Source organism: Anopheles darlingi, chromosome 3 (assembly GCF_943734745.1).
Source record: "Anopheles darlingi chromosome 3, idAnoDarlMG_H_01, whole genome shotgun sequence".
Taxonomy (NCBI): Eukaryota; Metazoa; Arthropoda; class Insecta; order Diptera; family Culicidae; genus Anopheles; species Anopheles darlingi.
In genome coordinates, this window is record NC_064875.1 from 34,195,939 (window position 1) to 34,220,938 (window position 25,000).

General features: G+C 43.3%; 8 protein-coding genes across 12 annotated transcripts in view; 2 read left to right on the top strand and 6 right to left on the bottom strand.

Annotated features, from left to right (window-relative positions):
* The window catches only part of LOC125957835 (uncharacterized), a 10,927-nt gene extending 8,526 nt beyond the window's left edge, over nt 1-2,401 (top strand). Inside the window, exons 2-3 of the mRNA XM_049690823.1 lie at nt 49-84; nt 157-2,401. Coding sequence (XP_049546780.1) covers nt 49-84; nt 157-1,964 — 1,844 coding nt within the window. The 3' untranslated portion in view covers nt 1,965-2,401. The remainder of the gene's footprint in view (nt 1-48; nt 85-156) is intronic.
* A 1,071-nt stretch (nt 2,402-3,472) lies between these two features.
* Nucleotides 3,473-6,727, bottom strand: LOC125957279 (myb-like protein H). The gene is made up of 5 exons (XM_049689878.1): nt 6,322-6,727; nt 5,129-5,214; nt 4,966-5,008; nt 4,783-4,879; nt 3,473-3,944 (listed from the first exon to the last, which is right to left on the bottom strand). The coding sequence occupies exons 1-5, from the start codon at nt 6,383-6,385 to the stop codon at nt 3,725-3,727; spliced, it is 510 nt and encodes a 169-aa protein (XP_049545835.1). The 5' UTR covers nt 6,386-6,727; the 3' UTR covers nt 3,473-3,724.
* A 1,261-nt stretch (nt 6,728-7,988) lies between these two features.
* On the top strand, nt 7,989-8,763 carry LOC125953260 (uncharacterized). The gene is made up of 3 exons (XM_049682713.1): nt 7,989-8,255; nt 8,319-8,480; nt 8,571-8,763. The coding sequence occupies exons 1-3, from the start codon at nt 8,192-8,194 to the stop codon at nt 8,672-8,674; spliced, it is 330 nt and encodes a 109-aa protein (XP_049538670.1). The 5' UTR covers nt 7,989-8,191; the 3' UTR covers nt 8,675-8,763.
* A 47-nt stretch (nt 8,764-8,810) lies between these two features.
* Nucleotides 8,811-11,277, bottom strand: LOC125953259 (translocating chain-associated membrane protein 1). Its single transcript, XM_049682711.1, has 5 exons — nt 10,832-11,277; nt 10,458-10,646; nt 10,063-10,394; nt 9,875-9,984; nt 8,811-9,751 (listed from the first exon to the last, which is right to left on the bottom strand). The coding sequence occupies exons 1-5, from the start codon at nt 10,967-10,969 to the stop codon at nt 9,384-9,386; spliced, it is 1,137 nt and encodes a 378-aa protein (XP_049538668.1). The 5' UTR covers nt 10,970-11,277; the 3' UTR covers nt 8,811-9,383.
* Nucleotides 11,278-13,087: 1,810 nt separating this feature from the next.
* LOC125957896 (intraflagellar transport protein 74 homolog) lies at nt 13,088-15,357 on the bottom strand. The gene is made up of 5 exons (XM_049690920.1): nt 15,197-15,357; nt 14,996-15,110; nt 13,927-14,902; nt 13,344-13,864; nt 13,088-13,278 (listed from the first exon to the last, which is right to left on the bottom strand). Exons 1-5 carry the CDS (start codon nt 15,355-15,357, stop codon nt 13,174-13,176), a joined length of 1,878 nt encoding a protein of 625 aa, XP_049546877.1. The 3' UTR covers nt 13,088-13,173.
* A 772-nt stretch (nt 15,358-16,129) lies between these two features.
* On the bottom strand, nt 16,130-19,718 carry LOC125957745 (3-hydroxykynurenine transaminase). The gene is made up of 5 exons (XM_049690635.1): nt 19,531-19,718; nt 17,016-17,688; nt 16,846-16,941; nt 16,492-16,740; nt 16,130-16,405 (listed from the first exon to the last, which is right to left on the bottom strand). Exons 2-5 carry the CDS (start codon nt 17,681-17,683, stop codon nt 16,228-16,230), a joined length of 1,191 nt encoding a protein of 396 aa, XP_049546592.1. The 5' UTR covers nt 17,684-17,688; nt 19,531-19,718; the 3' UTR covers nt 16,130-16,227.
* A 667-nt stretch (nt 19,719-20,385) lies between these two features.
* LOC125957699 (putative eggshell protein) lies at nt 20,386-21,478 on the bottom strand. The gene has a single exon (XM_049690563.1). The coding sequence runs from the start codon at nt 21,199-21,201 to the stop codon at nt 20,491-20,493; it is 711 nt and encodes a 236-aa protein (XP_049546520.1). The 5' UTR covers nt 21,202-21,478; the 3' UTR covers nt 20,386-20,490.
* Nucleotides 21,479-23,026: 1,548 nt separating this feature from the next.
* LOC125955758 (exostosin-1) overlaps nt 23,027-25,000 on the bottom strand; it is a 42,457-nt gene continuing 40,483 nt past the window's right edge. For all 5 annotated transcript variants that reach the window (XM_049686906.1, XM_049686908.1, XM_049686904.1 and 2 more), the window contains one exon: nt 23,027-25,000. This exon is cut by the window's right edge and continues 2,179 nt beyond it. The gene's annotated coding sequence lies outside the window, so the exon portion shown is untranslated.

Genomic DNA, 25,000 nt, shown 5'->3' on the forward strand with positions numbered 1-25,000 from the left:
ATGTGATAACGATCTGATGCGAATTTGCTGTTGTTTGTTTCATTTCAGTAATCTCATCCAATGAAGAGCAGAGAACAGTACCTGGTAAGAATGACCGTAGATTTTCGGGTGTTATTGATTTTCTAATGAGCGCTAACATGTTTCTGTCTGTTCCAGCACATTCGGCACGTTCCGTTGATGGAGGTATTCCGACGGGGGACAGTAACATCATTAATCTGTCGATCAAACCGCTTGCTCGCGGTCAAGGATTTACGGCAGCCAAAGGTCGTAATCTCGGTTTCGTAAATGATCCCTCGCTCAACACGATACCGGCCGGCATCAACAATGAGCTATCGAATGGTGATGTTCGTGCCTCGACCGCCCAACCGACCGCCGGTCTGCGGGATAGCTATGGAAATCCAGTGACACCATTTGCTGACCTAACCGGTGCGAGTGCCGATTTGGTGGGATTTCGAACGAACGTTAACCGAGAATCGGGATTCCCATCGTCCAATGGCGTCACTAATGGTGCTCCGCTGAACTTCAAGGTGCCCAGCTATGCGTCCGGTATTATCGCTCCGATTGGTCAACCAAACTATGGTCCGATTCCAGCGAATGCTGGACAACAAACTACAGCGGCTGCGCCACCGTCACCGCCGGCACCTAACCAGCAACAGTTTGTGCCTAACGCGAAAATACCGACGATCGAGGAAGGCAAAATTCTCTTCGCTCAAAAACCCGTCGATGGTCTGTTGCCACCACTGTTCCCGGATCAGTTACCACCGGTGTATCGGGTTGAAGTAGGTACGGAGCGGTCCACTATCTTCCCGCGGGATCCATTCGGTAATACGCAGAACCCTACCACGGCCGGTGGCGTGGGTTTCAAAACTGATGTCAATCAGCAGACGCAGTTCCCACAGACGAGTTACACCACGACACCGACGACGACGGCCAACAGATTCTCTGGGTCTTCAGTCCCTCAGGTTCCGTTACAGCAACCGGCGATAGGCGGTGGTGCCTCACCGACAGCTCCTCCTATTCAGAAGTACACCGGAGGATTCGGAGGTCCTGCTGGATTTCTGGGGAATCAGCAAAACATCGGAACGGCGTACACTTCAACCGTCAGACCGAACGTGCAACCACAGGCTCCTGTCCTTCCACCTAAACCCGCTCCAGTACCATCACAAGGCTCGTTCCAAACACCGGTCACCACTTTCCAACCAACGGCCAGACCAGTAGAACAGACGACCATCAACCGATATACGGGTAGCTTCGGGGGTCCACCTGGTTTCTTGGGTAATCAGCAGAATATCGGAACGGCCTATACCAAGCAACCGGCCAGCACACCGTCTGTACAGTTTCAACCACGGCCAGCTCAGCCGGGTCAACCACCTCTAACGCAAGGTCCTCCACCGGCCTCTATTCCTACTGTAGTGCCGTTTGTCCCTGCGCCTAACGCGTACAACCCTCAGCAGCAGCAGCAGCAGCCGCACCAGCCGCAACTGCCCCAACAGCAGCTACCTGCTGTTAATGTCCGCCCAACGCAACCACCGAACAAGTTCACCGGATCGTTTGGCTTTGGTGGCATCAACCAAGGTCCCAATGCAGTCAGCGTAAGGCCAACGGTGTCATCATTCATACCACAGCAACCACAGCAACCACAGCAACCACAGCAACCGATAAGGCCGCAAACGTTCAATGGGGGTAACAAGTTTACCGGTAGTTTCGGTGGAGCACCGGGTCTGTTGGGTAACCAGCAAAGCCTTGGTACGCATGTCAAACCGGACGGCACTGTCTTGGCACCGTCTGCCCCGGGTGTTGGTTTCACCGTTCCACAACAATCTACTGCCTATCCGCAACAGCAGCAATACGTAGGAGCTTCCGTACAGCCAGTGAATCCTGCGTCAGCGGCAGGCAATAAGTTCACCGGCAGTTTTGGTGGTCCACCAGGAGTACTGCGTCCGTTTGACAATACACAGGGCTAAACGCTCTAGGGTTCTAGGTGATCGTGATGGCTCTTTGTAGCTCCAGTACGGCATTTTGCTCCTCCGTAGCATAGTATTATAGACACTAGTAAGCATCTGATATCTGATAAGATCGTCGTTGAAGCCGCTTCCGCTAGTGCCTCGTTGGTATTCAAGAAGAACCTCAGCTATTTTACGATGGTCATTGGTTAACAAGCAGGAATAGGATAAACCATCAACCATCAACCGTGATGTTTTTTGCGAACACGATTGTGCTTGTGCTTGTTTTAAAAATACATCACAATAATTATGTCTAAGAGAAGTAGTTAAAATAAATCTTCAAGGTGTAGACGATCCGGACTGGAACTCTGATGTTGTAGAATATTATGAGCGTTAATCAAGCTTCTAGAAGCATTTTTTGCTTAATACCCTACAACAATAATGCAATTATGCTTGTTAACATCATATGGCGACAGGGCCCAGGTGGGCTGAGAACTACAAAAAGGCTAAGTATTTACGGACCGTTCCTAGACTACAATTTAAAAAACAACTTTTGCTGGAAAAGCAAAAAAGGCTGGAAAATGAGAGATTTACACAAGGGATTTACTTGGGTTTCAACATTTTAGGCTAACACATTTTTCCCTTTTACTTTTCCTGTTGTAGTGTGAACATCCAAAATAACAAGATCTAAAGTAACAAAGATCTTCTTATTTTAGATTTTGGCAAATTTGATCAATCGAATCAAACCTGATAAAGGTAGAGCCGTTTGAAAAAATCGCTATTTTACATGGTTTCGAGCATCTCGTAACGTAACAAAATCAATGCTTTCAAAATCAGTGTCCATCGTAGTATTAGGTCCTTGCATTAGTTCTTGCGGATTAGCTAAAAGATGGCGCATTTATTGTTTTTGGGGAAGGTTCACAGCCCCATATGTTGTCTCGTTCTAAAGTATAACTAAATACCTTTAAAAAACACAAGTCATTGCTCATGATATTGATTTTTCCTTGTTAAAATGTCGAGTTTTTTTTTTGCTGAAAAAGTCAATTTTGCGGAGAAGTCTAAAAACCCTCTTTCATTTGAAGAAAACGGCTGCTGAAAGTAGTCGTTTGTTGGTTTAAGTTTATGGCCAAGCGTCTGGAAACTGGACAATGCATTGATTTACAACGTTATTGACGACATACCCTCTTTAAGGGTTTATAAAATTGTAGATATATTTTTTTAATAATTATGTAAAACTAGGGTTTAAAAGGGAAATTGTAAAATCATTGCCAAATTAACTTTTTCGTTGTCAGTATGCGAACAATATTGAAAATTAGAAAATTTTACAAAACTTCGGCGAAGTTAGCCGGAGAATTATTAGTTTCTCCGGCTAACTTCGCCGAAGTTTTGTAAAATTGTAACGAAATTCAAAGAGCCCTTTTCGAAACATAAAAAAACTCTCTCCGGATCCCGCAGGAAGCTCGTCATGGCTACTATGTGTTTCATTGTTTGTGTTTAATTGTTCGGCATAAAAAAAGTAAACCGTCGTTCTTACAGAGTTAATTTATTATTTCTATACTTATCGCACATTTCACTACGGTTCACTAAGATTGTGTTCCGCCGGTAGTAGTACAAAATACTCGCACACGCACACGCATTTTCAAAAAAAAAGTTTGAATATAAGAAGTGAAGTTGATGTACAACGATGTCTAGCATAATACAGACTGTAGAGTCGCTGGTGATACTGGTTTCGGCCTATTTAAGGATTAGAGCAACCATTCGCGATGCAACCATCACGTCGCTTAGTTTCTCTTGTTGTTGTTGCTATTGTTGTTTCTGTTGTTGTTGTTGTTGTTGTTGTTGTTCTTGTTATTGTTCTGCGTGTGTGTCGTCACCTTGCCGTCCTGGTCGACGAGATGAGTCGTTTGGGTGACGTGTCCGTTGTGGGATGAGAATGTGTTAATGGTGGCAGCAGGCGCAGACTGACCGTTTTCGTCGAAACGATTGTTCAATCCTCCGGGACTGTAAAAGATAAAAACAAAATCCAATCAAGAAATAAGAATTGAAGAGCGTCATCAGCGATACTGCATCTCTGTTTGAATTAAAGCTTTGCAAACACTCTCCTATTCGTTTTCCATATAACTAACTTATACAGATATACTATTCCAATCTGAATACAATATATTTTACCCTACAAAAGTGATTACAGCATATCAGATCTTGGTCATGGTGCTTTCGTAGCAAAACTCGCCAGTGCACATGACTGTGATGGATCGTCACGTAATTACATGACCGCTAGAGTGCATGAACCAGCGCATAATACTGATGATAAAGGAATGCAGCATGCGGACGAAAGAGGGAGAGAGATATTTATGTTCAAGCACCACTATGTTGGCTCGCATGATGGTATGTGATAGTTCCCTGTGCACGATTTAACGGTAGATCTGGACTCATCCTGCTGCACCAGCTATAAATAGCATGCTCCGGGAATAAGCAATTGTTTTGAAAAATGAGGGTCTCTTATAGGAGCACCTTGCAATTGAGCGAGGTCTGGTGTATAATCTTCTTGGAAAGCTGACTGCAATTCGATTACTTGAGGATAGGAATAAAGGGATGACCTCAGCATCAGCAGCATAGTCTTGCGCGCGCCACACAACGCCTTGAGATAAGATCAGCTTTATGCCTTCTTCAATCTCGCTAACTACCAAGTCGTCGTTAGTGGCAATGAGCGAACACAGGAAATGCAGTTAATAGCCACGTGGTGCTGCTTCTGCTCCTGTTGGTCTATCGAGTGCTGCTTGTTTTACCGAAATGAACTACTAATAAAACTTATAACGATCCTACCGATGCACGCACTTACCCTCCGCTGGTGATGGAAACAGACTGGAAGTTACCACTTTGGCCGGGTTGCGGGAACGGAATGGTTGGGAAGTTTATCGGGAAGCCAAAGTTGGGAACTGATGCAATAATGAAACAAAGAAGTAATCAACAATCAAAGTTCAAGAATAGAAAGGCTAGGATGGCAGCCAAGGAGTACTCTTACCAATTGGTGACTGAGCAGATCGTCGAGCACGGTGGAAAATTTGCTGTTGAATGGTGGAATAAAAAATATATAAAGTTAAAAACATATGGCGCTGTGCTCCATTACACGGAAAGCCACCGAAATATGGAGTAGCAAATGGAGATTTACAAGGTCTTCTACTCACCGGAACACTGTTAATGTAGATAAGCGGTGATTTGTAGCCATTCTCATCGATCGTATAGTACGCTTTGGGAATGTAGAAACCAGTTTCTGGAAATAGCCGAGTGTTCAAGATAAACAAAGCGTTTTTTGTTGTTTCCGATACGGCCTAGGAAGTGGCCGCGAATGGTCGTAAGCGTAGGATGTATCTTGGGGGGTTGGCAAAGTATTGGTAACTTATGAAATAACCTCGATCGTCGAACAACAAAAGGATTAATCCGAAACAAGGCGAATGTTGTGTTCAGGAAAACCAGTAATTTCGGTTTATCAGCGATGCATATCTGAGATCTGTTGCACAATTCATGCGATATTGGGGGTTTTAGCAACACTCTGACGAAAAAGGAAGTGTTTACATAACCGAACCCCCAATAAGACCAACCAAAAGAGGTTTGCAGAAAAAGGCAAGAGATCCCCAAAGGACAGACTTATGCAATATCATATTCGTTACCCTTTGCGTTTTCACCAAAGTTGGTTTTGTAGCAAAAAAAATCTACAATTAACGAAAAATTGTGTACAAAATGGTAAGCATGATTTATGACACAATTATTCCTTTTCAATTTGATTCTCTCATCATTATTTCTTCATAGATATTTCGACGGCTGCTTGCGAATTCCCCTGATTGTGATCAATTATTATTGACACACCGTCCACCCAAGCGACAGTTCGTCCAAGAATGTTTGATTAACATTGAATTGTTTATCAACGAACTGGTGGAAGGCTTTAATTTGAGGCGGATTCTGTATATAAAGCACCATATATGAAGCAGTCGAACTGGTTGCCACCGGTTTTGCGTTGTGGAGATTTAACGTTTCTTCCCTCTCTGTCGCGAGCACTGCGAAGCGCTTCTTGCGAGGGATTATTTTTTTGTGTCCCGCTAACCTCGCTGCCAGCCAATGGTTGGCTGGAGGATGGACTAGGTGAGCAAGGGGAACAAACAAAGCAGTATCAGTCCCAAAAGACCTGTTGTGGTAAATGTGTACAGAACAGAAAACCGGATTTTATTTCCGTCGTTCAGCGGATGACTAAGGTCAGAGCAGAAGGCGATTCCGTCATAAAACTCTCTATGAAACATGGTTCGTAATAAAGAGACACATTCTTCGCTTACAAGATGGACATGGTAAAAGCTGTGGAAACATATTTTAGCTCAATTTGACTAACCTGCATGTACTGCGATCATTGCGATCGACAGCGACAGTACTACTCCGACGATGTAACGGTTCATGACGAATCGAGGCTTCTACTTATATCGATCACCAAACGATCACCCTCTTATCACTTGCGCTTGCGCTCCCAAATCACTTGCTAGCACACGCTATCAACTAAATGACCGAAGGTCAAGATCACATACACGCACACACACACAATCGCTATCCGCGGTACACAAACTACACAGCGAAGATGCTGTTCGGGGCAGAGATACGGGATGAATGGCGAAACCGGCGTAGTTGCAAGAAACTTTATACATTTCAACACCACCTTACGTTGATCGTGTGGTGGCAACCGGAGGATAGCGGAAATCGTGCTCATCGGACAGTGTGCTGCTGCCCCTTTTGCTAGCCTCTCGCCAGACGTTGTTCGCGAGCGCGAACGGTGGTGGTCTCCATCACATCACCGAAACAACGATTCCCGGAATCGCAGAAGTCGTCGTGTCATGCGGATGCTCCAACATGTATATCTACCACATGCGAGAGCATCGGTCGAATTGGGAGTGGGGGGGACTGATCGTACACCTTCTTGCCTGTGGTGCTGGAACGATCGTAACTTCCATCTCTGGAGCTAGTCCCAGGGGCCGACTGTGCGCATGTGTTCGTACACTTGAACCTGATTTCCTGGGTTTTTTTTGTCGTTTTTGACCATTGGTCGCATTGCTCGTGTGGATGTATTTTCGCTTCTTCTTATTTGGTCCGGCTTCCTCCGCTTATGCAGCATCAGACATGCAGGCATTAGCCGAATTCGTGCAATTCTTCTGCCGACTAAACTACTACAGCAGGTTGTGTCCCGGTAGCCATAAACATATGTTCAGCGATGGCCAGCGGCTTTGTACTCTGTTATTTGCACATGACTGCGCATAGATGAACCGATCGGGTGGCATGTGGCGACGAGTGGATGACTTTTCGCTCAAATTCACGTACGCACATGAAATAAGAACAAGAACCTGCCAATTAGCCTGTAACTGTTTCTAGGCTTCATAAGCTTTACTTTCCTCATCACACAGTACAAACCAACTTTACTATCTTTGTCTTGGGAACGCGCACGGTTCTTTAGATGAAGACGATCGTCCACAAATTATAATATCGCATTATGAATGCAAAGTAGCTCGTTGGATTACTGCCGGAGGACAGCCTTTTAGTTTTGCTCACTGAAAACAGGAATATTCATTTGCGCATAACGTGATGGCACAAGCTAGTACTTTCACTTAAAAAAGTTTAATTTCGTTATGTCGAGATTGGTTCAACATTCTCAACCGCCTGTCGTACATGTGGTGTAAATAATGGTTATGAAAAAAGCTGGACTACTTTTTTGCTTTTACGCCTTTGGAGGATTTTGGCCAACGAAAGACTGCATTTTGATATCTGAGCAAAAGCGACGAACCTGTTTTCTTTGTGAACCTGATGCAGATAAATTTTTTGCTACAACATGAAAACTCTAATTCGATCTGCATTTATTTGCATAATGTATGAGTAAACTAAAGTAGTTTGTTTAATATTACGGCAAATAAGTTAAAACCCTTAGGTCAAAGGTATGTTGCGAAGATGATTCGTACAACGAAGAATGTGTAATGATCCGAGTTTTTAAGAGAACCGTTGAAACGAGATTATGGTGCACGCAACGAACTGAAGTTATGGTATGTTACTGATAAGGAAATTGGTTGTTTGTGTTTATTCTGAGGTTTGCTTTTGGGGATTGGGACGATTCGGGAGCATACATACTGATTACCATACGGGTCGAGTCTCGTTAGTATTCTGGGCGCATTGACGCTGACACGGTGACAGTGATTGGTGCTTCAGTTGAGATTTGCAGTCGAACCATGAAGTGCGCATCCATTTTCTTGCTGCTCGCTGGTCTATTTGTAGTCAGCACAACTACTGACGGTGAGAACCTAGTGACCGCGTAGGAGAAAGAGGTTTTTGAACGATTTCGGTCCACTTAAACAGGCCGGCCAGCGGATGGTCATCGTTTGCTGGATACCTTACATCGTGTACGCAGGCAGCAAGGTCCGGTGAACTATGGTTTTCCTACCTTTCCTTCCTGGGGAAGCAATCAAGGACCTGGCCAAAGCGGTCTATTCAGTCGGGGCGATTTTGATATGATGCCAGGTGTGCTACACATTCGTACTTAGTGCATGATGATTCATCGAAAGCAATGGTATTCGAAACAAACACTACTGTTTTATATTGTTTCCGCAGATATCTCGCAGTTACAGCAGGGCCACACGTGGTCCTCCAGAAGCTGTGTTTATGACAAAAATGGAAAGGAGAAGTGCGTTGAAAAGCATGGTGATAAGCCGTGAGCAGACTACGTCATTGAAGTGAGAGTATATTCAGCATGAAAGCTGTTATGAATTAATTGCGTAATAAACATGGATTAGAGTGTATCATTGCACTATGCGTATTTTTTCGGATAACTAAAATTACAACATTTTCCGCTGTCTTTATGTAAGAATTACCTGTATTAGAGTGAACAAAACAAAAAAAAATGCTGATCTTATACAAAACATTTGATAGACGGTTGGAACGCAGATAGATTAACACGATGCGTAACTCTCAGAGCCCTTCACTCGTCTCTAATGGAAGATTATCTTTAAGATAAATGCACTCCCTCCACCCGGTAGTTGGTTGGGTACAGAGGGAAAGAGACTGTCGAAGGATCTGGTTTGTACGGACAGTGGTCTTGTACGGCGAAAAACGAAAAAAAAAACGCGAATTCATTTGAACAATTGAAAGGCAAAAAATAGCGAAATAAGTATTAATACGATCGCCACGCAAAACGAAGACGCCAATACGTGTAGGCCGTTGCGCGCCCTGCCACAGAGATAATCAAACTGTGCGACTACCCGTAGCATGAACTTATGCTTTGTCGGTTTTGTTCCTGTGGCGGTTTTGTTCATCCTTCCCTGTTGCACTGTAGTATTACGTATTGTTCTTCAAAAGGAAGCGAAGCGAGCGGCCAAACGATGGATGGAGAAATACGGCTTCACGGTCGACAGCGGCGGTAAGCTGTTACTTGACTTTCACCTTGCGCACCTTGCCACTGCTGGCGCTACCGCTGGCGGTTGGTGAGGACGGTGCGGAGTTTTGGTCGGCTTCCGGCAGATCACTCTCCTTCTTTTTCTGTTTTTTCGGTTTTTCAGTCTTGTTTGCGCCGACCGTCACCTTAGTGCGCTCTTCCGATGAGCTTTCCCGCTTTGAGCGGAGCACATTCGAAATAAAGTCGAAAATCAGGTATCCCTGCAGTCCGAACACCATCGAAAGCATGAGGGCGCGCGTGGTTTGCGTAATGTTATCGATGCTGTAGAACAGCGTAAGGAAGGCCAATACCATCGTGGCGAAACGGGTTAGGATAAACAGCACGTTATGGATCAGTCGCACTGGAAAGAGAAAGAATAGAGATACGCATTACCATCACATTGTCAGACCACCTTGAACAAAGTGAAAGGGAATCGCCATAACAACCCCCGACTACTAGCGACGTGGCAAACCGGACGACTTACGTTTTACGAACTTTTCCTCCTTATCAAAAATGTTAATCAACTGGAACGAGTGCGAGATAAACTCACAGAAGTAGTGCAGTGTCAGCAGAACCAGGGCAATACGCTGGAAGCTATAGGGAAAACGGGGATAGTGATTAGCGGAAGAATGCTTTCGCGATCGCTCGACAACTATTGGCATTTCGCTTTACCCTAAGAAGTATGCGGTGCCGATGACAAACAGACCGCCGAGCGCATGTTGGATTTTAGGTTTCTGCTCATCACGCTTCACCTTCTGGAAGTATAGCTCGGGCAGCATGTGAGCGTAGTAGGCCAGCTGGATGATGAAGAACAGTTTGTGCAGAAAGATCATCGGGTGCTCCGGATAGCCTTCCCACAGTCGCTGCAAGTTGCCAAAGTACTGCTCACGCACGATCAGGTCCAACCCCCAGAGGAAGGACATCGCGTAGAACACTACAAGCTGGCCGGATTCGTTGAAGCGTGACAGTTTGAACTTCGATAAATGCAGTTTTTTGGAAATTTTCTACAATAAATAACCCGGTGATTAGCGGAGGATTCGCCGAAAGTCTGGAGGATTAGCACTTACATCCAACGCGTACTCCTGCAGGACAGCGTGCATGATGATGCAGATGAGCGTGTAGAAAAACACGGCACAGGCATCCTTCCAGCCGGACGTATACAAGTACTGGATGCCCATCGGGTTCTCCTGCGTTGGATCGGCTCCGGATACATTGTGGCGTAAGGCAATAAAGGTGCTAGCTAGTGACTGTGTCGGCTGTTGAGAAACGGAAATCAAAGGGATGGACAATTACAACGTGGCGTCACGGTTCAGAAGATGCACTACGTGGCACTTTTACGGTAAACGTGTCCTAGGCCACGGATGTCAAGAGCGTGAAACCAGCACGTATCGACAATCGGATGCTGCTTGGGTACACGGTTAAGCAGAGAGCGCTTCCCTACCTGAAGCATAATTCCCACAACGAAGATCATCGCGAAACAAGAAACGATATCCGCGTGGTTTTGAATGACGAACTCATGGCTGAAGAAGGGAGGATTTTTGTTGGAAGACTTCCTTCCCATGCCTGGTTTGATGGCCATCGTGCTCTAATTTCGATTCCAGACTAAACACTCGGCCGCTGTTGATGTGGTTGCTGGAGCGCGAGCCGGAACACAAAAAATCCGGTAAAAACGAAGAGCAAACCCGGCAAATTTACCGAGCCACGCACGATTCCAAGGGAATCTATTCCGGCAAAACGTTAACTTAACAACGCTGGAAGAACTGCCGATGGGTTTTGTGCGTTAAGACCCCGCGTTTTACTTTTAATCACTAAATTAAATCACTAAACTTGTGCTGCGAAAAGTTCCAGGCTTTTGTGTTTTTGTTGCTCTTCAAACAAACACCGACGTGGTGGGTAGCTGTCATTCCGACTTCTCCACGTCACAGAACACAGGTGTGGTCATGCAGACACAAACTGCCTCACGACTTTTAGAAAAATGATGGCAATGGGGGTAAAAAGCTTCGCAATATGGCGGTGCCGTGGTGAATTTCCCCAAAGTAGAGTTGAGCCCTGAAAGTAGAGTTTTGAAAATCGCTGTAAATTCGCGGTTTTGCGCTTTTTCGACCGGAAAAAACGCCAATCGTTAAGGGATGAGTATCGAAATCGAAAAATACCAAAAAACCAATAGGAAAGGCCCGCAATTGGTAATTATTCGCCAGAGTTTAACCGTGGTGAATTTTCCCAAAGTAAGGATTTGAAAGTAGAGTTTTGAAAATCGTGATAAATTCGCATTTTGGTCCTTTTTTGACCGGAAAAAACACTGATCACACTTGGGGGTAGTTAATTATCACGCAAAATACCAAGACAGCGAGTTGAAAGACCATCGGTTTGTTTTTCTTCTTGAACAACAGCAGCCGATCATTTGGTCCGCCGTACCCACACCACCTAAATATCAAACCCTTTTTTCCATCGACGGTGCATTATACTAATCATTATAATGCAATGGTGATGGAAAAAAAATCAAATCTAACCTTTTGATTTCAAAAATCAATCTAACCGCATGAGACTCGCCCGGCTTCGGTGGGCTGGGCATGTCATGAGAATGGCAGACGACGAACCAGCCCGTAAAGTCTTCTTAGGCCTTCCGGGTGGACAGAGAGGACGTGGTAGGCCCAAATCGAGATGGAGCGACGGTATCGACATTGACGCCAGAACAGCAGGACTACCGTCTTGGAGGACGACGGCGCTCGATCGCGAGCGGTGGAGGAATCTTCTGTGGCAGGCCAAGACCGCTCGTAGGTTGTAGCGATGTATAAGTAAGTAAGTAAGTATTCGCATAGGATTTTGTATTGGATAAAGGTTCGTTTGGAAGGACCATAGATCATTATCTTTTTATTTATCCATTTACGAGTGAATCATGATAGGGATGGATTGAAAAAAAGTCTTATAGTTTCGCTTTGATGAGTTGAACTTCCAGGGCTACAATAAATTTACAAATTATAATGCGTGGGAGTAGTGTGGAGTTTCTAACTCTGATATAATAAGGAAATATTCTCTCCAACTGTAGACTAAAATAGAAAAAAGTTTCGCGGCTCCAGAGAGCATCGAACCTTGAGCAACTCGTTTGAAAGTAACTGCGTTGACCACTACACTATATCATAAAAGATTTTTTGCATAAATTTAGTTTGATGATGTGGAAGTAAAAGTTAAAAATGTCGCAGCTAAATAACGAATAATTTAGATTGATAATTCTTGGAAAGTTCATAAAAGTAATAAAAAAAACCTACTAAATAACATCATACTTTTCTGTTTAGCTCATTTGTTTGCTTAGATATCGATTAGATTAATTATGGTACGATTCAGATCGGAATATAATTTTTTTTAAATATTGTTTTCTCGTAAAAACGCATAGAACTAGTGATCTCCCGAACCCGAAAAGCAGCATGCAAGTTACTCCCGTAAGTATGAAAAAGTTGGTTTCTCAGTTGATCTTTGCGTTAATGTCCGGCTAAACATTAATGATGTCCCAGAAGGGCGCTTGTAAAGAAGGACTGGCGCACCAGTCTTAGCAGACATTTCCGCGAAATGGTGTGATATTTGAGTTGTGATCGGATATTTTTTAGTTTCTCATTAAATGATACATAAATTTAAAGAGTGTTTAGCATTGTTTAGCAGGTTTCTTTTTTTTTTGTAGGTGGTATTTTTATATGTTGGTCACATTTACGCTGTCGACATGCGGTATGTATATATTCAGTTAAATTGCCATAAATTGAAAAGGTCATTGCAAAGAAAGATAATTTGATCTTACATCAAACGGATAACTCCACCTTCTAATTCTGTGCACAGCATTTGGTTATGTTGATCTACCAGTTTGTTCGCCTCGGAGCGCATTGTAGAATAATTGTGGTCCTGTTAATTAGATAATTTTAATTGAAAATTGTTCTTCCCGATTACTACCGGAATTGATTGCAAACCTGCTCCATTTGTTCCACGTCTTCTTGGAGTGTCTTATTGCCTTTCATCAAATCAACTAGTTTATCTTCTAGATGTGAAATTTGACGATAAGTTTCATTGCTCTTGAGATTGATTTTAATCTCTTGATTTCTGTTGCGTGCTTCCTCGACGACGTTATCGGTTACACGTTTCTTATCGTCCAGCTGTTGCAACACCGAAGTAAGCTCATTCATTTTGACGATCGCCTCGGAACGCGGAACCTCCAAATTGGAATATCTTTGAATGCTACTGAGGACATCTGTTTCTTCCTGTCGAAGTGTATTGACCTGCTGCAGGGTACGATTTTCGAGTATCTGCAATTGTTTCAAATGAATACCCAACTTTTTATACTCCTTAATTAAACCCGAATGAGAGTTTAGATCATTCTTTGAGATGAATCCACTTCCATCAAGTTTGTCTTCGTTTAAATTCTTCATGTTGATTCCTTGAAGGGTAATTTGCTCAATGGCATAGGTTATTTGATTTTTCAATTTTTCAACATCTGAAACAAAAACATTTTATAACCGAAGGGTGATTATTTTATAGCAAAAATAATATCCTTACTATTTTTCTCCAGTTCCATATTTCTTTTGAAACTATCCATGAAGGTCGACATGACTTCGTCGCGCTTCTTTAGCTCCTTGTATTTTATGTGCCGTTCCGAGTTGCCCTCTTCGAGATCCTGTTCGACCTGCTGTAACATTTCCTTTTTCTCATTGAGTTGATCTTCGATGATCTTCTGTTGCTTTCCAATGCTGGCCAGGCTCTGGTTGTTTGAGCGTACTTCGTTGATTAACTTTTCGCGTTCTTGTGCCGGCGAAAGACGATTGTTTTCCTCATCCCGCATCGCATTTCTTTTGGACACTAACTCTTTCAACTTGGATTTCAATCGGTGTGCATCGGATCTGGTTTGTGAGTTCATAATTAACGTTGTGAGCCGCTCCTTTTGCTTCTCTATTTCACTGATTTGGCTGTGGTAGAGAGTGTTCTGCTTTCGAAGACTTTCGGACAACGCTTGCAGCTCACGATACTTGCGTTGGCCATCGTCTGGCAGTGAATTGATCATTTCGTTGACCTTATTTTTCTCTTTCTCCGTTTCCTTCTCCAAATCACGATTTTCCGAATCCTTCAGCTGACGCTGCTTGAAAATCAGCTCCAGCTGTTCCTGCACGTGCTCATTGCGTTCCCGTAGGGCCGCAGTTTCGTTTAATAAATGCTGTCTGGTCATGCCAGAGCTAAAGTTGTCCAGTGACAAATTCATAGATGTGAGAGTCGACTGCAGGTTTGTTAGCTCTTTGGCCGCTTCTTTTACCCGTTTTTCGTAGAGTTTACGGGCAGATCGTTCACGATCGAGAATTTTTTTCTCTTTCATGAGCTTATCAGTTTCTTGATTGATTTCTTGAATTTTACTTTGCAGCAATGCTTGCCAATACCTTTTGTCTTTAATCTGACGATTCGCTCCGGTAGTTGTCCCCAGACGCCCATAAGAAGTTGAAAGCCCACTAATGCCATGCTGCGTAATAGGTCTATCAGTCATTCGCTGAAAAATGAAATACAAATATTGTCCGAAACATATGGGACAAATAATAGATATAGCTGTTCAATCAAGAAAGGTAGACCAATCGATACATACATTTCCTACGCTTCCCAATGCCGTTCCAATTCGTTGCGATGTCGTAGAACTTATCGCTATGACATTGTGAGCCGCCAAACGGCTAGCCGTTCCGCTACGCCTTGCAGAAGGTGGTCTTCGAATGAAACGCATCAATAAAAATGTTACGTAAACCATTGTTTAGTGTAGATCTGAAGAATTATTGAACGAAGAATTACTTACTTCATTGCGGTTCCCGGTCTTATTATCGGTGCTGGACTAGAAGTTGAGGAATCGTTATTGATATTCATACTTGGGTCATTTCGATTCGAGCCAACACCCCGCCGCGATGCTGGACGCTCAGAGGATCCCCTTTCTGAGGAGTTGTTGTTGAAATCCTCCATAAAAATGGTTTTTTCTTTGATAATTTAAAGACAAGCGTTGAAACTAGGACTCTGCACACACCACCGTTTTGCATAGAGAAGCGGAAAAAAATGTTTGGATGTTTGTTTCCTAGGAAACGAGAAAACATTGCCGTATGTCGTCGTGTGGGTCATGTGATCCTGCGCGGCGTTTTAAAGATTCAAATTGAAATGTAACGATAACTATACACTAATGAATTTGTGGTTTGATTTTACTATGCTATGATATAACCGTTAAAATTGCTTTAGCGAATACCAGAACAGCTGCTCCTGCCAAGCACCTGCGCACCTTCGTGATTTTTTTCCGGAGGTCAGTTTAGTATTTTCGGAGGCTTTGTAGATTATACAAAGAACCTAAAATTGTTTTCTTTTTACAGAACACGTTTCCGGCTCAAGAGGGAAATGAGTTTAGCGAACAATGAAAGTTGTAATTGTTACAAGAGTAAATTTTTCAGAAGCAAATATGGCTTGACAATTGAGCTAAATATGTGATTGTGAAGACCTTAACATACTACACTTATTGCGAACTGTAAGATGTACCTCGTCGTTACTTTATTGCTACGGAGACAAGGAGGATTAAATCGATGAGCACTTAATCCATTTACAGAGCCAACACTTGATATGCCATTTTGCGGATGCGGATCATTTAAGTTTTATTGACCAGGTGTGTGTTTCATTTTAGCTTACCAGGATTTATTTATCAGATAGTAGCCTCGTATAAGTAACAATCGCTTGTAGTAACGTTAATAGCGCCTGCGCTGAGGATCTCCAGCCGCGGATCTCTCATACGCAATTGTGCATGCGTACGAATCGAATACCGAAATTTGGTAGACATACTTGAATCGACTACTTTTAGTGGTAGCCATTACTTTCCTCAAACACATAATCCGGATGAGTTGCTTTGAGCGATTCCTTCAATCCATAGAGGTAGAAATGGATTTTCTGTACGGTAGAGCATTCACCCATTATTCCGACGCGCCATGCTTTGCCAAAGGTAGGCCCAAGTCCACCTTGAACCTCAAGCGAAAAACTATTGCAAGAAAGAAACGAACGATCCATTGATGATTGATGTGCGATGCTGTTACAACATTGATCGATCGGCCATCGGATACTCACTTGTTCATTGCATGCTGAGAAACCTTCCACCAATCGACACCCTTGGGAATCATAATACCGGTGACTGTCGGTAGCCGGTGACGCGGATCTTTGACGAATATTTCCAGCCCCATCTTGCCGAGACCTTCGTACAGTACCTCGGCACATTCCATGCGACGCTTGATCTGATTTTCCAGGCCTTCTTCCGCGATCTGAGCCAATGCTTCCCGTAGTGCAAATATGAGGTTGGACGCAACGGTGTGATGATACCTGTGGGTGTGTGGAGTGGTAAGGAAGCACGGAAGCAACAACGAAGGAAAGATCATGTATCAAAATAAGAAACAAAATGGATCAAAGGTGTTGCCAGTTTCCTACCGTTTCGGCTCATCATAGCAGCCCCAATAGTTGCCGAGCAGCAGCAAATCCCAATAAAACACTTTGGATTTTGTGCGTCTGTTTCTTATCACGTCACTGGAAGAAATAAATGAGTAAATGAGTTGCACGTGAGCAACGTTCCAACTTATCAACATCTTCGCTTCACTTACAGTGCTTTCGGGCTGATGGAAATGGGTGTAATGCCGGGCGGGGCACCGAGGACCTTTTGGGCGCCCGTGTACACCGCATCGATTTCCCATTTGTCCATGTAGAATGGCACACCACAGAGCGAAGCGACGGCATCCACTATCAGCAGACAGTTGTAGCGATGACAGAGGTTTCCGACACCTTCGAGTGGTTGAAGCAAACCGCTAGATGAATCACCGTGAGTCAGGAAGAGGCATTTGGGTTGATGCAGTTCAATAGCGCGGGCCAGCGTCTCCAAGCTGAAAGGACGATCTGGCGGTCCTTCGATCGTTCGCACGTCAGCACCATAGCGTGTGGCCATCTCGACCGCCCGCTCCGCCCAAATGCCATTAACGGCAATCAGTACCCGGTCGCCATCCTCCAGAAGATTGCACAGCAGAGACTCCATGGCGGCGTGAGCCGATCCGCTAACGCACATTGTCGCTCGGTTTTCCGTTTGGAAGATATAGCGCAGTCCGTCTTTAATGTCATCCATCGTACGGAACAATTCGGCATGGAAGTTGCTCAGTACCGTGTTTGTCATGGCGGTTAGTACACGCTTCGAACAGTTCGATGGCCCCGGACCCATCATAATTTTGTCCGGGATGATCAAAGGGGTGCTTAATGAAGCGGGCGGTGGAGTGAACTTCATTGTATCTGCGAAACGATAAGGCAGATTAGAGGCTTGTTGTAGTTGACGAAGCGCATCAGCCGCCAGACAGTTAATTAATATTCCGACGAAAGCAAGTTGATTAACATTCCATTGATTCCCCGTTGCGTTAGTTAATGATTGGGTTCGGAATGTCGCTCATGCCGAAAACAGAGAACGTCACTCTAATCAAAACCGTTTGTATTAGCGTCACATTTAATGGAGAAGTTGAACCAATTATTTTGTTGCCGATTGTAGCGCCAAGATAATGGTTACACTGTTGCTTGTAGCCAGAAAAGCAATGCAAAAAAAACAAACATTAGACATTGCATTAGCGTACTCATTAGCACTCGTACCAGAAGCGCCCCCAAATAATCAGCAATGTTTCTCGGCACACAAACTCAATTAAATTGTTTGTGATCTTGCGCTTACGGTAGTGAAGTACCGATTTAAGGTCATTAATTTTGAGTGTCTTAAATGCTCATTTCAAGTTTAAGGTATGGTGGCAGGTAGTTTGTGAGTTGATCAAACACGACCAGCCCACCACAAACTAGGACAAAACGATCGGATAAGATAAGTAAAATACGTAAATTTTCCACACTAAACATCGACTATCCGTCGAAGGTACTTATCGATGTTATTTTTCTTTGCATTAGTCTGAAACAAAGCTTGCAGTCGGAAGATCCTGTTTTCGATACTACTCAACAGAGGCAAGAGCCAGACGTAGTTTCCCGCATTACTAAGCAGGTAGAAGTGGTTCAATCCATATTACACGCTGCACTTGAGCCTTAGAAGCACATAGATAATGCACCTGTTTCGTTCAGTCAGTCTAATTGCCGTGTAAATAGTCTATACACTTGAACGCTGAATAAAAAAGAGATTCAGTTCAGTTAATCTTCCACTAGCACTTTTGAGCAGACAATAACTGGCAGCACACTGTCACAGACACACACACTCACACAGTATCGACCTAGTATCGACTTGGCCTTTTAGCGATGAAAGATTGTTAGATATCCTATCCACACTCGTCGATCACCTATACCAACTCTCACCGTTGGCTTATCATTATCAACATGCCACTAATGTAAAAACAATATTGTTTTACCTTTGTGAAATCCTGAACTAAACATTTCCAACAGGTTGTAAAATTTCGCGATCAAAACAACGTTTGTACTATTATTAGGACACAATTCTTCGCCTAAGACGCCACAACCGCACGGTTTGACGTGTTCAAACAAAGTGGCCAACCATCCAAATCGTGCTACGTATAGTACTAAGCTGGAGGATGCTGATTGTAACACCCCTGTACGGCTAGCTCACGAATGTTCGTACGAAGCATAAAAAAGTGGGATTGATTTGAGATAATTCTATTGAAAGGGAAGTGTACCCGCCACATGACCGGGGGGTGATGGACGCAAACACACGAGCGCATGCCTATTATCAGCGTCTTTTTTTCCCCTTTTTAAGTTTTTTGGTAACAAAACTCCATTCCAATGATGAACAAAAACCACTCCCTGTTTTTGATTCAGGCTCAGTAGATCGAATGCGCTACGTTGCTGATCTGCTTCTAAAGTACCGAACCCTCCGGCATCTCTTCACTTTTGAGACACAATCTGCTCTTTTTTCATTGTTGAAAGTCCGCAGAGCGTCTCAGCGAGATTGTAGTCATATTCTGAACTGATATTCTGCTCCAAAACCGACCGGAAGAGTAGATCCGAGGGTAGAAAAAAGGAACGAAATTAGTAACGTATGAACGCGATGCAGTCAAGACGAATGAAAGGAATGATAATTGCTCGTATGATGGACTATTTGAGCACAATTCTTAAAATGGAGCTGAGGGCGAATATTACCGGATTAATTTGGCTCGTCGTCGTCGTTAGAAGATATTTGCGTTAATTATTAACGAACGCCGAAATGATGACACTATGAAAACCACTGTACCACTAAAAACAGTGCCGATATTTTTCTCTTAACAATTTGAAAACAGCTTTAATGTGCACGGGGAAACCACCTTCGTAAGGTGAGCTGGCAGACTGACTTGCACTGTCGGTCTCAGTTAACTGACGACTTTTACCGTCGCGTTCAAGTACCCAACCCTCTTCGGGAGGGGGCTTAAGTACGTAATGGTAATACCACACTTTTCAGAGAAATGGTCGGATGGATTACCGAGTGACAGCTCACTCCTTCTCTGCTCTTGCGGGGCGGAGGCACTGCTTTGCCCCATACCATCAACCTGTACCCGTGTGTAGAGTTAACGGAACACCATTAGATAGTTCTCCGACGGGGTCGATCAATAAGAGTTTGACAAAGCACAAACCAAAGCGGATCCATCGTTCTATCCTTGGTGGTCGTCGTCATAATCGGCGAAATTAATGGCAGGCAGGATTGAATCTTCCAAACCAAATCGTGCCAATTGCAAGCAATTGGTTATCGGAAATCTTTCCCACACGCGCATGATCCTATCTGCGCATCAAGGTCTTCGTGGTATTATCAAGTCAAGAAGAGCAGAACAGAACATGTGTTTGTGCATTTTGCTTTCGCATTTGACTTCTGTATCGTTTATCTGAAACGTATTAATGTGTGTAATATTTATGAAAACGGAAGATCTGTAACAGAAAAGCCAGGATCTCCATCTATTTCATGATTCTCGTTTAAAAGCCAAACAAACTTCCACCATTTAATTAAGATTGATCTATATGGTTTATTATAAAAGTGTTATACTGTAGAAATTGTGCTAACAATGCCATTCCGTCTTCCAGGACGCCTTCCCTTTGACTCAACCGATCCGCAGGGCGACGACGACCCACACATTAATGCTTGCCGTCTCCCTTTTTGAAGCCATGCTCACTGCCTCCCGATTTGCCGCCCTTCTTGCCATAGCTATCCTTGTGCGAATGGTGCGAATCGTGGCCATGCTTGTGCTTCCAGCCCTTGTGCTCATCATCGAAATGACCCTTATCGGTGTGGCCCTTCTTGGCGTATTTATCTTCCTTGTGGGCCGACTCGTGGTGACCTCCCTTTTTGTGATCTCCGCCGGCCTTCTTGTGGAACTCGTTGAAATCACCGAATTTCTTGTGGTGGCCCTCCTTATGATGATCGTCGTAGAACTTGTGCTCCTTGTGATAGTCATCCTTGTGCGATTTGTGATGATACCCGGTGGTTTTCGAACCCTTCTTGTGGCCCTTCTTATGTCCCTTTTTGCCGTGCTTCGAGCCCTTCTTTTCCTCGTGATGCTTCTTGTAGTGATCACCCTCGTCGTGGCTTTCCTTCTTGTGGCCACCTTCCTCTCCGTAGTGTGATTCGTGCTCCTCCTTACCCTTGCTGCCCTTCTCCGATTTCTCTAGCCCATGCTTCTTCTCGTACCCCTTATCACCCTTATCGCCTTTCTTCGAATGATGATCGCCACCGTGTTCACTGCCGCCGCTCTCCTCAAAGCCACTTTCTTTCTTCTTCTCGTGCCCATTAGTCACCGTCACCAGCAGTGCCAAGGCAAACAGTCCGAGAATCCACACTTTTCTCATTTTATTGTAACGTTGATGTACGTTTTCGGACGGAACGAACGACCGGAAATTACACTGACGCTCGCTACAGTACGCCGTAAATACGGTGCGAGCTTAATCCCTGTGTTTTTTTCTTAACGTAGAGCTGGCTTCGAGTAGGTTACACAAAATGGACACTAGTGTTTCAAGATGCGATAATGCGAGGCGTACCGTTCAAGTGTTGGTATCGGTTTGATACTCTAAACTTCTTTTAGCGTATTTATATGCATGCAAAGTAACTATTGAAGTGTAACGTCGTCTTCTCCTTCCACCTCTGGATTGCAAATGCAACCGCCGGCAGCCGAACACGCTTGGCCGCAATTTCTGTCGATTTGTTTCGGCCACCAAACCAAAACCAGCACTTGCTCAAGCAAAGGGAATGGTTAACAAAAATGTCCACCTGAGATTTGGTTTACGCAGATAAAAAAGGGTAAAGAGAGAAATAAAGGGTATGGATGAAAAGGAGAGGAGATCGTTTGGCCAAATGTAAGTGTGCTGACCAACGACTGTGGTCACAACGACTGCTGTGGCTCTGGGTAACCAGTGGAATAACTTTTGATTGCACGTCTTGCTGCTGGTAGATGCAAACGGTGTGATGATGAAAATGATTTGAATTATTTTAAACTAAGCAGTTATAACAAGATTTAAAAATCAAACTTTTGAATTAAGTTTGCAAATGAAGAGGTCAATGTCATTTTCCTAGAAATCATCTTAGGAATCCCATTATTGGATTGTTACAGCGAATATTTAGAACCAACTGAATTAGATGTCATCGATTATCGATACGCTTGGTTCCACTTCACACATCACTGTCGCCATGGACACGGATTGCAGTACGCGTGTTCAATCCGATTTGCCATTGTCAGTGTTGGGCAATCAAATCAGCCGAAATGCTAATGCTTTTTCCGTATTTCGATGGTTGATATGGTTTCATTACATTTCATGCTCTGGTGGACCAGTTCCGATTGGCCAAGCGCGCGACTGAGCAATCTACTCGATCGTGACATACCATGCGAACAGAGATCGATCGGTGATCGAGCTGGTAAGAAAGATTTTTCTCAATGTTGCGTGATCAGTGGTTGAGGGTTGTGTTGCCAAAAACCAGCTGGCAAAATCTAAGATAGCTTTCGGGATTCTTACGAATAGACTCATCAAACCGAGAACGTGATAATTACCGGCAGACACACTATTTTGCTGGCCTTCCTGAAGATCTTCGGAGATATATATCGGATGTAAGTAATGATGCTGTAGAGTGAGCCTCTTGTCAGAATCTCGGCAAGATCGTGGCAAGGAGTTTAAAGGGAATGAAAAGAACGAAACTACAGAAACAGATGAGATAAGTATGTCAAACAGCGAGGCTATGCCAAGTCGCGACCGGCAAACGGATTTGTACGGATGATCAAATGGCTTGGGGTACGTTTTTACTAGCAAAAGCAAATAGACATGCATCGTTTGTCGGCAAATTGCTAAATGTTGTAAAGTGTACTTCACTTACCGCTTTTGTAAAACATAGAACAACACGTTGTGATAATAATGCCATTCTTCGCCATGGTTGGTAAAAGCTGGTTAATAGTTTCCTGGGGAATATCTATTCATCAATTCATACAATCCAAATCATTTCAATTAGGCAAACCTAGAAATGTACTTAAAAATGTGAAAATGTAGTGTGAATATTAATTAATTCACTAGATTATTGTATCAGTAAGTTAATTTATATTCACACTAAATTTATAAGTGAATATGGGTCATTCATATAATGTTATGTATTAATAAAACCACATGGAACATTGTTTAAAAATTAATCCATAATAATTTATTCCATCCGTCCCGATTACTTTCTCCGGGTACTTCAACATTGCAATCGACGCAAATTTCGCAATCGTTTGAGCACTTCCGCTCAAATACGTCTTTCTCACTGTTCAACCCACTATCACTGCTGGTGCACACTTTGCGTTTGATTAAATTTAAATGCAAACACACATGCCTTATTCCTTACCCTGGACTATTCGGTTGTTTTGGGGCCGTTTCTCTAACCGATGAACATGAACAGTGTTTAAAGTTACGTTTCACTGGTTCTGCGCATTTCATAATATTACACAAACGCAATTCTCTGGTGGGAATGCAGGTCGGGCATTACGATCCCTTGCGATTTGATGCGATCATGCGTTTCTAGTTTATTCCGTCTCTTTCGAAGTGATTATATGAATGTGGAATCTAAGTATGTGTCTAATCATAATCCTTTTTTTGCAAATCAAAAAAAAAAACTGCGCTACTACGATTGAAGGCAAGTTGCCGGTTATCGTCGTTAATTTATATTGGGCGCGTGGCTCTAATCATCAGGCCAATCACAAACCAACGACAACAGAATTAGTAATAGATTTTTTCCCCTCTATGGTCGCATTCTTCATTTTCTATGTTGTTAAGGCTGGCCGTTAACATCGCACGCGCCACCAAACGGATGTTTAGCAAATACCATCGGAGTTACTAATGTGGTATGGCACGCTTTGAATGGACATGCTATGTGCTTGGTGTTAGAAATTATGACTGACGCTGATAACGAATTGTTCAAATTACTCCTTCGTCTTTTAGTTCCTATACACGCGAGTATGTTCTGTGTGGCTCTCTCCCAACAAGTATTGTTTGATAACCAATAGTCTGTAGCAAAACTTTTAATATTCGTTCCACAATATTGGTGACTTCTTTTTTGTGTTATATCATTAATTTCGATGACATAACAACATCCTTCCTGTGAGCAATCGATTATAAGCGATTGCAGACATCAAATTAAATGGAATGAATACAATCATCAGGACAGTAGATTAAGACTGTTATATTTCATGGGTCGAACGATGATGTGTGCAATGCCAAAGTGACCGTCTAATCAGCCAATTAAATGATCCATGAAGCAACACATGGCTTTGGAATTATCATTACCATTTCCATCATAAGAGTTCATCATCGCAGAAAGAAGTGCATTTGTATTTAAAAGATCATAGGAATAGCTGTGTCTGTGTTTCTCGGTACTATCAGGTAGTTATAGGTAAAGCGATTGGCTTGATCTCCACGTTTTCAGCATCGGATTTTACTTGATTTAAGAATGGAAGCTGCAAGTGTAAGTTTCCAATCGTTCACTAGTTGAGGCTCAACAAGATAAACCACTGATCAATTGCAGTAGAAAATGCCACAGTGGGAAGCCGAATGCACAATATTGCACCAACTTTCATAAATTCGAAAATATTGCACACATTGTACAGCATTATTTGTTATATCACAATGTAAGTTAGAGCAGGGTTACAAAACTGTTGGATACCAACAATTCATCGCATAACTGGCCCAAGATAAATATCTGTGTTTAGAGCAAAGAATACATACACAATAAATGATTTATATTGTTTTATATAAATGTATGCTTATGTTTTCGCTGCAACATACAAATCTAAAATATTGAGCGGTTCGTGTGATGTATTAGTGTTTTATGCACGTGAGCAGCCATTCTAGCGTAAAGAAACGTACAGATTGAACTCATGTATACTGAACACCGAAAGATCCTATTCAAACCGGCAGAAGATGAAGGTGATTAATTGATCGAGTGTAGAGTTCTTCTCCATTTCTCTACCATCTCTCTCTCTCTCTCTCTCTCTCTCTCTCTCTCTCTTTCTCTCTTTGCGTTTGATCTTTTGACTTCTACCGACGAAACTGACCGAATTTACTAGTTAAGAGTTACGAGTGCACCTTGCTCCTTCATTCGTTCGACGAAAAGAGAATTTCAAGATATGGCGCT